Source organism: Brachionichthys hirsutus, chromosome 23, assembly GCF_040956055.1.
Source record: "Brachionichthys hirsutus isolate HB-005 chromosome 23, CSIRO-AGI_Bhir_v1, whole genome shotgun sequence".
Taxonomy (NCBI): Eukaryota; Metazoa; Chordata; class Actinopteri; order Lophiiformes; family Brachionichthyidae; genus Brachionichthys; species Brachionichthys hirsutus.
Genome location: NC_090919.1, coordinates 2,380,091 through 2,392,067, shown reverse-complemented (window position 1 = coordinate 2,392,067; position 11,977 = coordinate 2,380,091). Strand labels below are relative to the sequence as shown.

Here is an 11,977-nt window from a genome sequence, read left to right as displayed (position 1 = left end):
GGCGAGCAACCAGCGCGGAAGCAACCGAGAGCCGCTCAGGTGAGCTGAAATGAACGTTTCTCTCACATTTTCAAGCAGTATTTTATATTTTAGTACAGAATGAAGAAAGCTGCAAGTCAAACGCGACTTTTATGCGTCGTCGTCGCGCTAACGAGCCCTATACGGAGCCCTATACGAGCTGCTAGCCAGCTGCTAACCAGCTGCTAACGAGCTGCTAACGAGCTATGGAGGCTCACACAGGTGAAGCCGGAGTCTTCGTCCGGATCAGACCGACGGCTAACTTCCCTCACAACCTTATTGAGTGTCTCCCAGACGGGCAGGTGAGTAAAAGTCCTTCCAGATATCTTACTTTTAATTTATTTTACATTTAAGGAGGAGAGTCACTTTTGTTGTTTTTTTGATAGCTAATGTAATTGATAATGCGCTACTCTGCCTACTAAAAGTCACTGATGTAAATAAAATATCGACGATAACAATTCTAAAAGTGTCGTCCCTTCATATCGCTCCGGGCGGAACCGAAATGCTCAGCCCGGAACCTTTGAACTGTCCTTGTTTCTCCTGCCCTCTCGCTGACCCTCCTCAGTTGCTAGGTAACTTCTGCAGGCGGGCCGATGCCGCATCGCCGGGTTGCTGCTAGCGCACGAACGGGGCCGTTCCAACCACGAACCCAAAGGAAGCTCGACGCGGAGGATATGGAGGGGGGCGCGGATTTATCTGTGACCATCGCGCAGATCGTGAAGCGGCTGGAAGGAAGCCATTTGCACTCTCAGATCGAGAGACAAGCTAAAGTGAGTAAGGTCGTTAGCATGTCGCTGCCAAGTCTCGGTGTAGATCCGGGACTTATAGAACCTTTCTCTTCCCTTCTCACGTCTTATTTAGGAGTGTTTACAACAACCCGACATTAAATTGGAGTCCATTAAAGATGACGTGCGCAGTTTTCTCAAAACATCAGGTGGACCCCCCCCCCCCTCACTAGCTAATTACTGCTACTGCTAACTGTTCTCTGAGTGTGCTGATGACTCTTACCTGTGTTTTACAGGTTGGGAGAGGAAGCTACAGAATGCCGTGTACAGAGAGCTGCACGTGTGAGTCACATGTATCCTCCTGTGATGTTTGTGGTACACAAACGCAGTAAACATACATGTAAACACACGCAGACACCTGCCAGTCAGTCTGATACAAGCGACTGGCAATTCCACCTGGAAGCATAATGAGTAAAGCCACGTTTAATTTAAGGTTTAAGGCAATAAGAACAAGATAAATCAACACGTTTGTTCTTAAATGCTACTTTATTTTTTACTACAAATTGCAGTCTCCAAAGGATTCAACACAAATTAGAACAATCTCGAACGCTTTCCCTGGAAACACGATGCATCTGTAGCCATAGTAGACTGCCCAAATGCATCATTGTGGTTGAAGTTTATTTGTGTCTAAAACCTATTTATGGCATCCTTTGATGCGATCGGAAGGATACGTACTCCTATTCGCGCTCTCTTATCAGAGAGCTCTGATAAATTGAAAATCTTTGACCTCTAATAAACGTTCAAAAACAGCTTCCTCTCTTCTCCCACCTTTGACCCCACAATCTCCTCCTTCCCCTTTTGATGCTCAGACCAAAACACCGGGTGCTTAAGGCCGACTCGTAGCATTGACTAATGCCTCCTCGGCCATTAGCCCCACCCCCTCTTATGGGTGTTTAGATTCGGTTCGTGCGGTCTGATTTACCCAAGTTTCCGTGTGCTGAAACATCTGAGCGCTTTATTAGCCGTTTGTTTGACAGCTCGCTCCTGTTAAAAGCTAAACTGCACTTACCTTGTCTGTACCGCTCCTCACCCTCGCCATTGTTGCTTGCCTTTTCTAGCCAGCTGCCCCCGAGCCATCCTGCAGCTCCTCCAGAGCACCTCAAAGAGCCGCTGGCCTACATGCGGAAGGCACAGGTCGATCTGTCTGCTCCTATCGCCGTCTCGCCTCGCTTCTACCTGCCTGACTCTTTTTTTTGGGGGGGGAGGGGGGGGGATTGCTGAGCTAACTGTAATAGCCTGTTTTTATGGCTCAGGCCTTTTTTAACAGGATATCTGAAACCAAATATTTCTGTGTGTGTGTGTGTGTGTGTGTGTGCTCTTCTCCACAGGCCAGCTGGGAGAAGCGTGTCCTAAAAAGCTTGAACAGCATGAGTACGGAGCTCAAAGTGCCTCTGGCTCGCATGGTAGCTAAAATATTCTTTATTTCGGCTGCATGGCAGCACCTTATGAGGCCTTTCTGACGAGTCACAATGAGTCGAGCAGAATAACGTTGACCCTGGAGCTGTAGATTCAGAATTAGCAGGCAGTGATGTTTGGATTCTCATTACCTGTGTACCTTCTTTGGCGCTGAGCATACAAAATGCTAATTCTCGACAGAGGAAGCTCATTCCTGATCGCTAATTTTTCCTCTAGCTTCTGTTCTAGCTGTCGCTTGTACGCCGTCTTTACTTCCTCTTCCTTCTCCCAGAGACCGCCGGCGGAGCAGAGGGAGCTCGCCAACAAGTGGAACGAGATGGGCACCGATGAGCCAGGTGTCCAGACCCTTCCTGAAACGTTTCCCTCGCCGGCGTTGTTCACGGGACAAATCGAAAGATCATTGCAGACATTTTGTTTTAGCATTTATTTCTGGACATAATTCATGCGTCCGCATTCCGACACGCGACGCAGCACCATGGTGTCCTCGCTATGCTATCACAGCCCAGCACGTAATAACAGTTGGGATGCGCCGCCTCTCAGATATAAACACTTTGGACTTTGAGTATAGAAGCTGTCCAGACTCCTTGGATGAAGTTGCAATAACACGGAGCGCCCCTCCATCCGCCCAAATCTTAATGCCCCTTCCTTCTGGGAATGACACCGCACTTAAATTTGTTGCTACTTTACAAAAGACAAAGCCCCCCCCTTTTAAAGGGGCCCTGATCTGTTCTTCTGACTTCCTCCGTTGAAGTTGGGTTCATTTGCGTCGTCCAGCTTTCCTAGCTGCTCCGAAGCGGCGTGCGCAAACATGGCGTGCACCTAGCGGCCGGCCGCACCTTTAGAAAGTGTGCTCTGTGAGCGACATTCCCAGCTGAAGTATTTTAATCGTACACAAATGTCTTTTGTCAGATCTGAGTCGCTTCAGGCCTGTCTACGCCCCCAAGGACTTCCTGGAGGTAAGCGGATCCCTGCGACGGTTTCGCTAATTTGAGGAAGAAAAAAATAAATAAAAAGAATCCCGTTATTTAACTATTTTACTCTCCTCACAGGTGCTAACCGGCTTGCGAAACCCAAATCACGACAGCAGCGATGAAGTCGGCGTCCGGAGCCACTGGGGACTCATCCAGGTCCCCCTAAATGCCCGGGACATCCCGCAGCTGGTAGGGAGCCTCGTGGCTTTCCTCATGTCTTCGCCCCCAGAGAATGCTCAGCGTATTGGGAAGTCTGTGCGTCTTTTGCAGAGACGGGCATATTCAGAGCTGAACCTGACCGCTGGGCAGTTGGGGATCGATGACCACGCACGCGTCCATCCAGGTATTCGCGCTCCGTTTTGTTCCGAGGAATGGTTGCTGTTGTCTCTGCCAGTCATATCAGGAAACGTAAATGTGTAGCTGAGCAGACTGAGCTGGAAACCATCCATCCCATTATTTCCTGTTTGGACGAAGGGTTATTTTTATCCTTCACAAATATGATTGGTACAAATAAAGAGATCTACGCAGCTTTTTTTTCGATATCAGACCTGACATTTCTCACGCTGTTGGCCATGAATCGGAGCTGCAGTTCATCGGATCAGGAAGTAAATGTGTTTATCCAATGCAAACGGAGGTTAGATGATCAAATGAAGACACTGGCCTCGTATCAGTTTGTGTTCCTCTGCTGCGCCAACGTGACCGTCTGGCTTTCATCAAACAGTATCTCTGTGGAGTCCAGGTATTGACACTGCTGCAGTCTGGTGTTTAGGCTTTAAATAGAATAGTGTCCATCATCTCTGTGTTTGTAAATCAAAGAGGTGAACAAAAAAACCCCGGCGAGTATCGATGCCTCTGTTTTGTCCTTTTGCAGACTTGTTTGAAAGCGAGTACGTTCAAGTCGGGAAAAGAGGTGAGCGTCTGGTTCCTGCTTTGAAATCCATTCTCTGTTCAATTTCTTTCTGCAAATCCTTTTAATTGCTGTAATATTATTTAATAGATTCATTTCACCTCCTAAATGTTGCACATTTTCTCTACAAGTAGATCTAAGTTAAAGTCCAAGCACACAAACGAGCTACTTAGAGACTCAGAGGAAAGTTGCAGCTTTCCCAATATTCACTCTATTAAACTCCATATTAAGGAGAGGAACCTTTCTTTCTTTCTTTTTTTTTTTTTATGTTGTACTTTATTTAGATGCATTATTGATCTTGAGTTTCAAAAAAAAATCTAATTATATCCACTTTCTGACTGAAAGAATAAAACCTCAAATAGAGGGATGGATGCTTTTAACTGGCATCGCTATAAAAAGCACCGTTTCTTTGAGGCGACTCATAATAATGATAATTTAAATGAATACATCCGGTGTGTTTGGAATCGCCTCTTCGGCTCACAATACAGATAGACAACCGTCGACCCCCCCCCCCCCCCCCCCCCCATCGTTGGTGACTCCTCCTCTTTGCCCTCTCAGGTGCCTTCGTGGCCCCCGAGCGATACTTGAACGCTTCTCTCAGCGTTTTTATATACACAACCACAGGACCGTGGCCCGCTCCCTCACCCTGGGGGGCGGGGGGCGGGGGCGAGTTCCAGGCCAGCTGTTAAGTGCACTCTAATAGAAAATTTAAGGGCAGAAACACCAGTTGGTTTATATTATGGCTGGCCGGCACCTAAAGGCGAAAGCTGTGTTTTTGGCTCCTGTCACTTAGAGATTTAGGCCTCATGCACGTGTACGTATACAGATATCTAGCGATGTGACCGTTTTCGCTGTAAGAACGGCATCTTGCGTCAAATTGTATTTTATTTTTAGTACCTTTTAGACGCACCATTTTTTCCAAGACTTTCTTTTTCTCTGTTGGAAAAACAGGCTACATATGCCCAGTATTATTCAATTATTAATCATTATTATAATAATTATTATTATTCCCAATCCCACATTTAACCTTCCAACTTTTGACGGATTGCTGTGGATTTTGCCGTCAGCCCTATTTGCACAAACAAATGTGTATTTATGAAATTAAGGGTGTTCAGTCAGTTATTATTTAAACAGCATTTAGCGTTGTGCTTGAGTGCTTTCAGGAAAGTGTCGTAACAGCCACCGTCACAGGAGCGGACTCGTGTCGTGATTTGCTACTGTTTAATTGACATATTTGCAGCTTCTACTGAAATATGCTTTAGTTCTGTCCTGACGGAGGCCAACGCGGTCCAACTTTCCATGGTAGAAACAAACCTCTGAACAGCTTTGGAGCCGAACCGCCGGCTTTTAGAAGACATGCAGGTGCTGGTTTTCCCAGCTGAGTCGGTCTGTCACTCTCCGGTCGGTACATATTATGTCATCCTGTTGCCGAATCAGGAGACCAGTCTTTCAGGATTTTCTTTCCTCTTTTGCACCTTCCGGCTTTGCGTTCCAGTTTCCGAACTTTGCGTCTGTTTCTGCTCTAGTGGTTGCCGAGCAGAACAGCGCCGCGGCGCAGCAGTACAGCCGGCGGGGCTGTCCCACCGAGCTCCGGGCGGACCTGTGGGGCCTCATCCTTAACGCCACCAACCAGCCACAGGTTCCATATTCCAACACATGCACCCCCCCACACACACACACACACACACATGCTGGCAGTCAGTGTTTGTCATGAGGCAGAGGCCCACGCACAGCTGTGGGGTTTCCCAGACGACCTGTTTACCACCAGCGGTTGTGCTATTTACCACACGGGGCACAACTGATGTGCGACTTCTGTATCTTCTGAGTATTAGCCACGTGCCACGTGAACCCGCGGCGTCTCCCACTGAGGCCAAGTCCATAAAACTAGAACCTGCGAGACATTTGGACAGATCGGCCCGAGGTCTGGAGAGCGTTGGCATGGCGGCAGAGCTAACTCATTAAGCAGACAGACGGGACGCTGGAACGGCCACCGTGCTCATTCGTGACAAAACCGTCTCAAACCAGAGGCGCGTTTGAGTTTAACCATACGGTCGGAAACGCCGCGCTCATCCATCGACCTCTGTTTGACTCTCCTGTCGGGGGGGGGGGGGGGGGACACGACCATGATTTAGCAGCGGCCATTAAAGAGGATGATAGTTTACTTCATCACGCTCTCATTATGGGATTACTCTCTAAACATGCCCGGTGATCTGCCGTTGCAGGACGCGACGCGCTACGAGCAGCTGATGGCTGGCTTCATCCAACACGACCTGCTGGTGGACAACCTGATCTGCAAGGTGTTTCCCTCCAGGCTGCTCGCGTTCAAATACGACGGCAGAGACTCGACGTCTGTCGCTGCGAAAGCGTACATTTGATACTGAAGTTGTGTTGTGAACGTGTGTCCCGATAAGGTTCACACAATCGCCAAGTCCTTGTGTGTGTGTGTGTGTGTGTGTGTGTGTGTGTGTGTTTTATCAGTGGTGATGAGCTTTTCATTCTTCCCACCAGGACGTGAAGCTCACCGCCAGTAATGACGACTACTACTTTGTGTTTGAAGATTTCCTTTATCAGGTAACGTTTTTTTTTTTTTTTTTGCATAGAATGTCCGTAAATATTATGAACCCATTTAATCAGAGAGAGAAAAATAACCTTGAAAAAAATAGATAAATATTTATGGTTTAAAAAACGTTTCACATGCACTTTTTTCTTGCAGCAAACAAGTGTTATTTCCGTGCACGTGACGTTTTTGAGAAATGACCATTATGCTATATTTAGATCTAATTCCCGTCGCTTAGTCAGAGAGGGTGTGAGACGAGACAAACGAGGACAGTAAAGAGACGCCCTTTCGTGAGCTGACTCCATGATGGTTTCGTGTTTTATTTAATGGCGTAAAAATACTTTATTGGTGATGCAGGCCGAAGCAACGCGTTCTTGGCAACCGGTTTGCCGCGGCATTTGACACACTCGTGATGAGACACGTGCGAGCAGAAAAAAAAAGTACAGCCGTCCACGTATGCCGAGAAAACACCACTCAGTGAAAGGATCCATTGTGAGGGGGAATTCACTCAGCTGTCACCTGAGACGTCTCAGGTGCTCTGGAGGAAGTTGCAGGTGTTTTTTTTTAAATTATTTTTTTACCAGAAGTATTACACATCGCTTCCTGTAAGGGTGTTCAGGATATATCTCGTCATTAAGAACCAGGACCTTCAGCCCAGGCGTGGAATATACCGTAGATGGAATGTGTAGAAGTTGACCGACCCCCCCCCCCCCCCCCCACGCGCCGTAAACACCCGTTTCCGTGCACGTGAGGACGTTTAACATCGACCCCCCGTGTGCTCTCAGGTGCTGCTGTGTTTCTCCAGGGACACCGCCGTGTTGGATCACTTCAAGTACGACAGCGCTTCTCCCCCCACGTCCTCCATCCGGGGTGAGGCGACGTCCCCGTCTCCGAGGGTGTCCCCCCCCCCCCGCCAGCCAGAAGCATGTGCTGCAACAAATGAGTCCTCCGACACACGGCGCCACATGTTCGTTAAAACCAAGTGATGTGTGTGTTTCTATCCCACAGGGAAGGGGGGGGGCGAGGCCTGTGCTGTTGTGTACCCTCCCAACGGTGAGCCTGCAGCTTCACGTTCCTTTCATAAAGTAATTCTCTGACATCTTAGTTTGTTAGAGTTTGAATGCTAATCTTATTTTGCACGTCTGCATCGGTGCCGCCGACAGGCGTGATCCCGTTTCACGGCTTTTCGATGTACGGTGAGTATTTCTTTGAGCTCACGTGGAGTCATGCCGCAGGAGCAACCCGTAACGGGACGTGTGTGTGTGTGTGTGTGTGTGTGTGTGTGTGTTTGCCTCTCAGTGGCACCGTTGTGCTTCTTATACAACGAGCCATCCAAGCTCTACGGCGTGTTCAGAGAAATGTACGTCCGCTACTTCTACAGATTGCACTCCATCTCGTCCTTCTCTTCGGTAAACCTCAAGCTTGTTTTTTTGCGTAGAACCTTCGCTCAACTTTCGCGCACGCCTTTCTAACTCCCGCACGCGCGCGTCTGCTTGCAGGGCATCGCGTCTTTGTGCCTGCAGTTTGAGCGGCTGCTCCAGGCGCACCTGCCTCAGCTCTTCTACCACCTTCGACAGATCGGAGCGCAGCCGTGAGTACGCACCGCTGCAACCATCCCAAGTAGGCGTGGCACCGACATTGTTGAATGACTCGATTCATGGGTGACCTATTTATACACTCGGAACAATGGAGTGTTATTAAAGCACAAAGTAATTTAGATTTCCTTCTGGACCGAAACACTTTCACTGAAATGTTCACCGCAGCTACAAAAACAAAAATTACCTGCTCAGGGGTGTTTTCACATGAATCTGAATCTGAATCGAGTGCTACCGTTTACATCTGTTTACATTTTGGCACCGGTTGATGCTTTTCCTCACTCGCGAGAGAATCTTCTTGAATGGTTTCCTCCTCCAATTTGGGTCAATCGGCTGCCCCAAATTGTCTGTAGTGTGTGCGTGTGTGGTTGTTTGTCTCTGTGTGGCCCCCGCGATTCGCTGGCGATGCATCCGGGGTGTACCCCACATCTCGCCCATAGCAAGCTGGAATGTGCTATTTTCGCGTAAAGGTGCTTTATGTATTTTGAAAATCACAAAAAAACGTCTCACACACACACACACACTCTCATCTCTGATTTCTGCAATTAGCTACTGCCATCTTATGGTGGCTTCCCGTAATCACAATTTCCCAGTAAGGAAAATGAAACGCATTAAAAAACAGATCCTTTTTTTAAAAGAGTATTTTAATCTTCCAGATGTCTTCTCAAACAGATGTTTATGTCCTCAGGTTGCGTATCGCCTTTAAGTGGATGGTGCGGGCCTTTTCTGGCTACCTGTCCACCGACCAGCTGCTTCTTCTCTGGGACCGGATCCTGGGCTACGACTCGCTGGAGGTCGTCGCGGGTAAGACTTTCTGCAGACACTCTTCTAATCGTGCAGCCTATCTTACATCTTTCAGGAGCTTAACGTCCTCGCTCTGCTTTCCCCCTCTGCGTCTCCCGTGACCTCTCCTAACGGCCCCTCCTTCCATGCAAACCACCTCCAGTCTTAGCAGCAGCTGTGTTTGCCTTCCGCGCGGAGAACCTGATGGAAGTGACATCACTGGCCTCAGCTGAGGTACGTCCGACTTCTCCTGCGAGTGCCAGGAACCCAGTCTTCTGCATGCATGTCCGAAAATAATGGTCGGCTGGACACTTAGAACCCCCCCCCCCCCCCCTTTTTCTTAATGTACCAACTGACCCCAGAATCCCGCAGCTGATTCTCGTCTTCCTGCAACACACGACTTGCTGAGATCCCGCTATCATATGACTAAAACTTAGTGTAAAGCAAACGATGACTCGCTGCATCTGTTCCCCCATCTCACCTTCCTGCCGAGGGTGGGGAGGGGGGGGGGGGGGGGGGGCGGTTAAACTGCAACATGATGCACGGGGGCGACAGGCTGATCCGCTCCTCGAAGATGCTATCTGCTTGCTGCCCCCCCCCCTAGCAGAGAGAGGCGCTATCATAACATACTTCTCCTTCCCTTATATTTAGAACCTCAGGCCCAGCATTGAAATCTTAAACCGCGTCTCTGAATGCGATCGGGTCCCTAAATTTAATCTCCCACCAATCCCAAAAGGACCGAGCGGGGAGCGGCGTAACTCTTAAGCAGGGATCACCATCATTATGCACCGTGTTCGGGGGGGGGGGGGGGGGGGGTCTTTTTTTAAATCTCGAAACATGCCTCTAGAGAAGGGGGGGGTTTATAGCCCTTCTCATGGGCCTGGTGGGCCAAGATAAGATTGCTGCGTCAGGAGGGATGTGATTTTATTTTTTATATTGTTTGCCCCCCCCCCCCCCGCAGGCTGTCCTTGCTGACCTTTCAACCTTGAAGGTCATGCCGCTCATCCAGGTCTTCCTCTTTGCCACCGCCACCTGAGGAGGATGGGAAACTCGACTGCGAGAGCGGCGACGTTTACACGTCCGCCTCAAGGATGACTACAGGAACGCCATAACGACACCGATACCGGTAATCTACCAGCGAATAGCGCACGGACAATACTCCAGTACACAAGTATATATCCATCAGATGAAGTTAAACCAAACACCTTTAAGCCATATGCTCTGCAGGGAACGCGATCCACGCAGCAGCTGATTCGTGCAACCCGGTGGCCGACCCACAGGAGGAGAGCGCGTTAGCGGCGTCTCCCCGCTGCGCTAATGAAGTGTTAATTAGCCACCGGAAATGAGCCTTCTCTGATCGGCAGTGAAGTGTTAGGTCATGCCGTTTGCTGATGAACGGGGACGTTTCAAGCACGGCGGTCGGATGTGACTTACACGTGCACGTACTTTTAAATCATCCAGGCCAGAGAGTGTATATAAAAAAAAAAAGTACGATGCATGCCAGCCGTTATTTAAACGCAGTCCGAGTCGTGCTGTGTAACAGTATGCGATGCTTTTCGCCTGTGACCTGAAATGACCTCTTTGTCGCAATAAAACCCCGTCTTGCCGAATCCGTTCCGCTGTTTTATTGTTTAACCGGGTTGCGGTTCGAGTGCGTACAGCTTCTTGATTTTTTGTTGTTGTTGTTGTTGCTGCTCCTCATCTGAATGTTCCTTTCATTTTGAGAGGTAACTGTTTGTTACAGGGATTACTCTATTCTAGAATGTCATCGTGGGCGTTTCTACAGAATGCAGAAAGAGCAGCAGGAAGCGGCGTCGGTCGCTTGACCATCTGCCATCATCCTCCTGCGTGGAGCATCTGCTCTATTCCTCCCCCCCCCCCCGGGGGCTTGTATCGTATTCTGCCGTCCTACTCTTTCGCCTCTCCCTCTCTTGATTCCTGCTACTTCTGCCACCGGTTTACTGGGATTCCAACGGCTTTTATGCGGTTCCTGTGTGGTTTTCTCCCACAGTCCTGACTCATATAAAATATAAAATAACACAAGTGTGAGATTAGCTTTTCAACCGTATCAAGTGTAACATTAAAGAGACTGGGTTGTGTTCCCAATCGTCTTTACACGCCGCTTCCTCTGGCTTTGCATTTGGTGCTGGAAAAAATAGATCCCTGTGGAACTCCTCAACGAAATCTGATTTAAAACATAAAAGATCTGGATGCAGTAAATAGTTACTAAAGGAAAAGTAAAATACTATACTGTAGTACTATAACTAAAAACAATTTCCCGCGGTGGGTGTTTTAAAAAAAGAAAAAAGAAAAAAAAGTGCCCAACTGAATTAGCCAATCACGCGCTGCCATGTTGGGACGCTCCAGCCAATGGGAGCGCAGGAGAACGTAAGGCTCCGGAGTGGAGGACAACGAAGACGGGAGCGTCCGCCGCGTCGCCACGACTGGGAAAAAACGCCAATTTAAGAGGACTCCGGTCGCGGACGAGAATTCGCGGAAGCCTCGCGGCGGGTTCGTCTGAACACCGGGCTCCGGTGAGTCACGCAAGCCGGTAAATGCGACGCGAAGCCCCGCCATGTGTCCCTTAAATCAAAAAGAAGTCCCGCCGGTGGCGCCGCGCTGAGGCCCCGCCCCCGCCTCCGCTTCATGACGTCAGACCCATTTTGCATACTGACTTCCGCCCCGCTTGGCTCTCCCTCCCCAGCCCGCATCAACCGGTGAGCAGCTAATATGACACGGAGGACGCGGTATCAACCCCCCCCCCTTCCCCCCCCCGGAGCAGCGAGACAAACTTCATTTAGAAAGTCCGCGCGGGTGATATAGATCCGGGGAAGGATCAGAGAAAGCACGAAGAAGTGATGCGTGCGTTTTTTCCCTTTTTTTTTGCTGCAATGGGATTTGCTACTTTCCTATGAAGAGGCGGATCTTTAAGAAGCTGCGGGTTC

At 49.1% G+C, this 11,977-nt stretch overlaps 1 protein-coding gene across 1 annotated transcript; it reads left to right on the top strand.

Annotated features, from left to right (window-relative positions):
- Nucleotides 1-666: 666 nt before the first annotated feature.
- On the top strand, nt 667-10,636 carry tbc1d19 (TBC1 domain family, member 19). The gene is made up of 21 exons (XM_068755907.1): nt 667-788; nt 880-952; nt 1,040-1,085; nt 1,862-1,937; nt 2,132-2,206; nt 2,491-2,554; nt 3,129-3,175; nt 3,269-3,379; nt 3,461-3,533; nt 4,062-4,100; nt 5,624-5,736; nt 6,320-6,394; nt 6,606-6,668; nt 7,440-7,524; nt 7,663-7,707; nt 7,818-7,850; nt 7,954-8,063; nt 8,154-8,245; nt 8,938-9,053; nt 9,196-9,266; nt 9,994-10,636. Exons 1-21 carry the CDS (start codon nt 693-695, stop codon nt 10,066-10,068), a joined length of 1,578 nt encoding a protein of 525 aa, XP_068612008.1. The 5' UTR covers nt 667-692; the 3' UTR covers nt 10,069-10,636.
- The last annotated feature ends 1,341 nt before the right edge of the window (nt 10,637-11,977 follow it).

Coding starts and splice junctions, on each gene's coding strand:
- tbc1d19 (XM_068755907.1), top strand. CDS start 693: ATGGAGGGGGGCGCGGATTTATCTGTGACCATCGCGCAGATCGTGAAG. Junction 2,207..2,490: donor AAGTGCCTCTGGCTCGCATG/GTAGCTAAAATA, acceptor TCCTTCTCCCAG/AGACCGCCGGCGGAGCAGAG. Junction 3,176..3,268: donor CCCCCAAGGACTTCCTGGAG/GTAAGCGGATCC, acceptor CTCTCCTCACAG/GTGCTAACCGGCTTGCGAAA.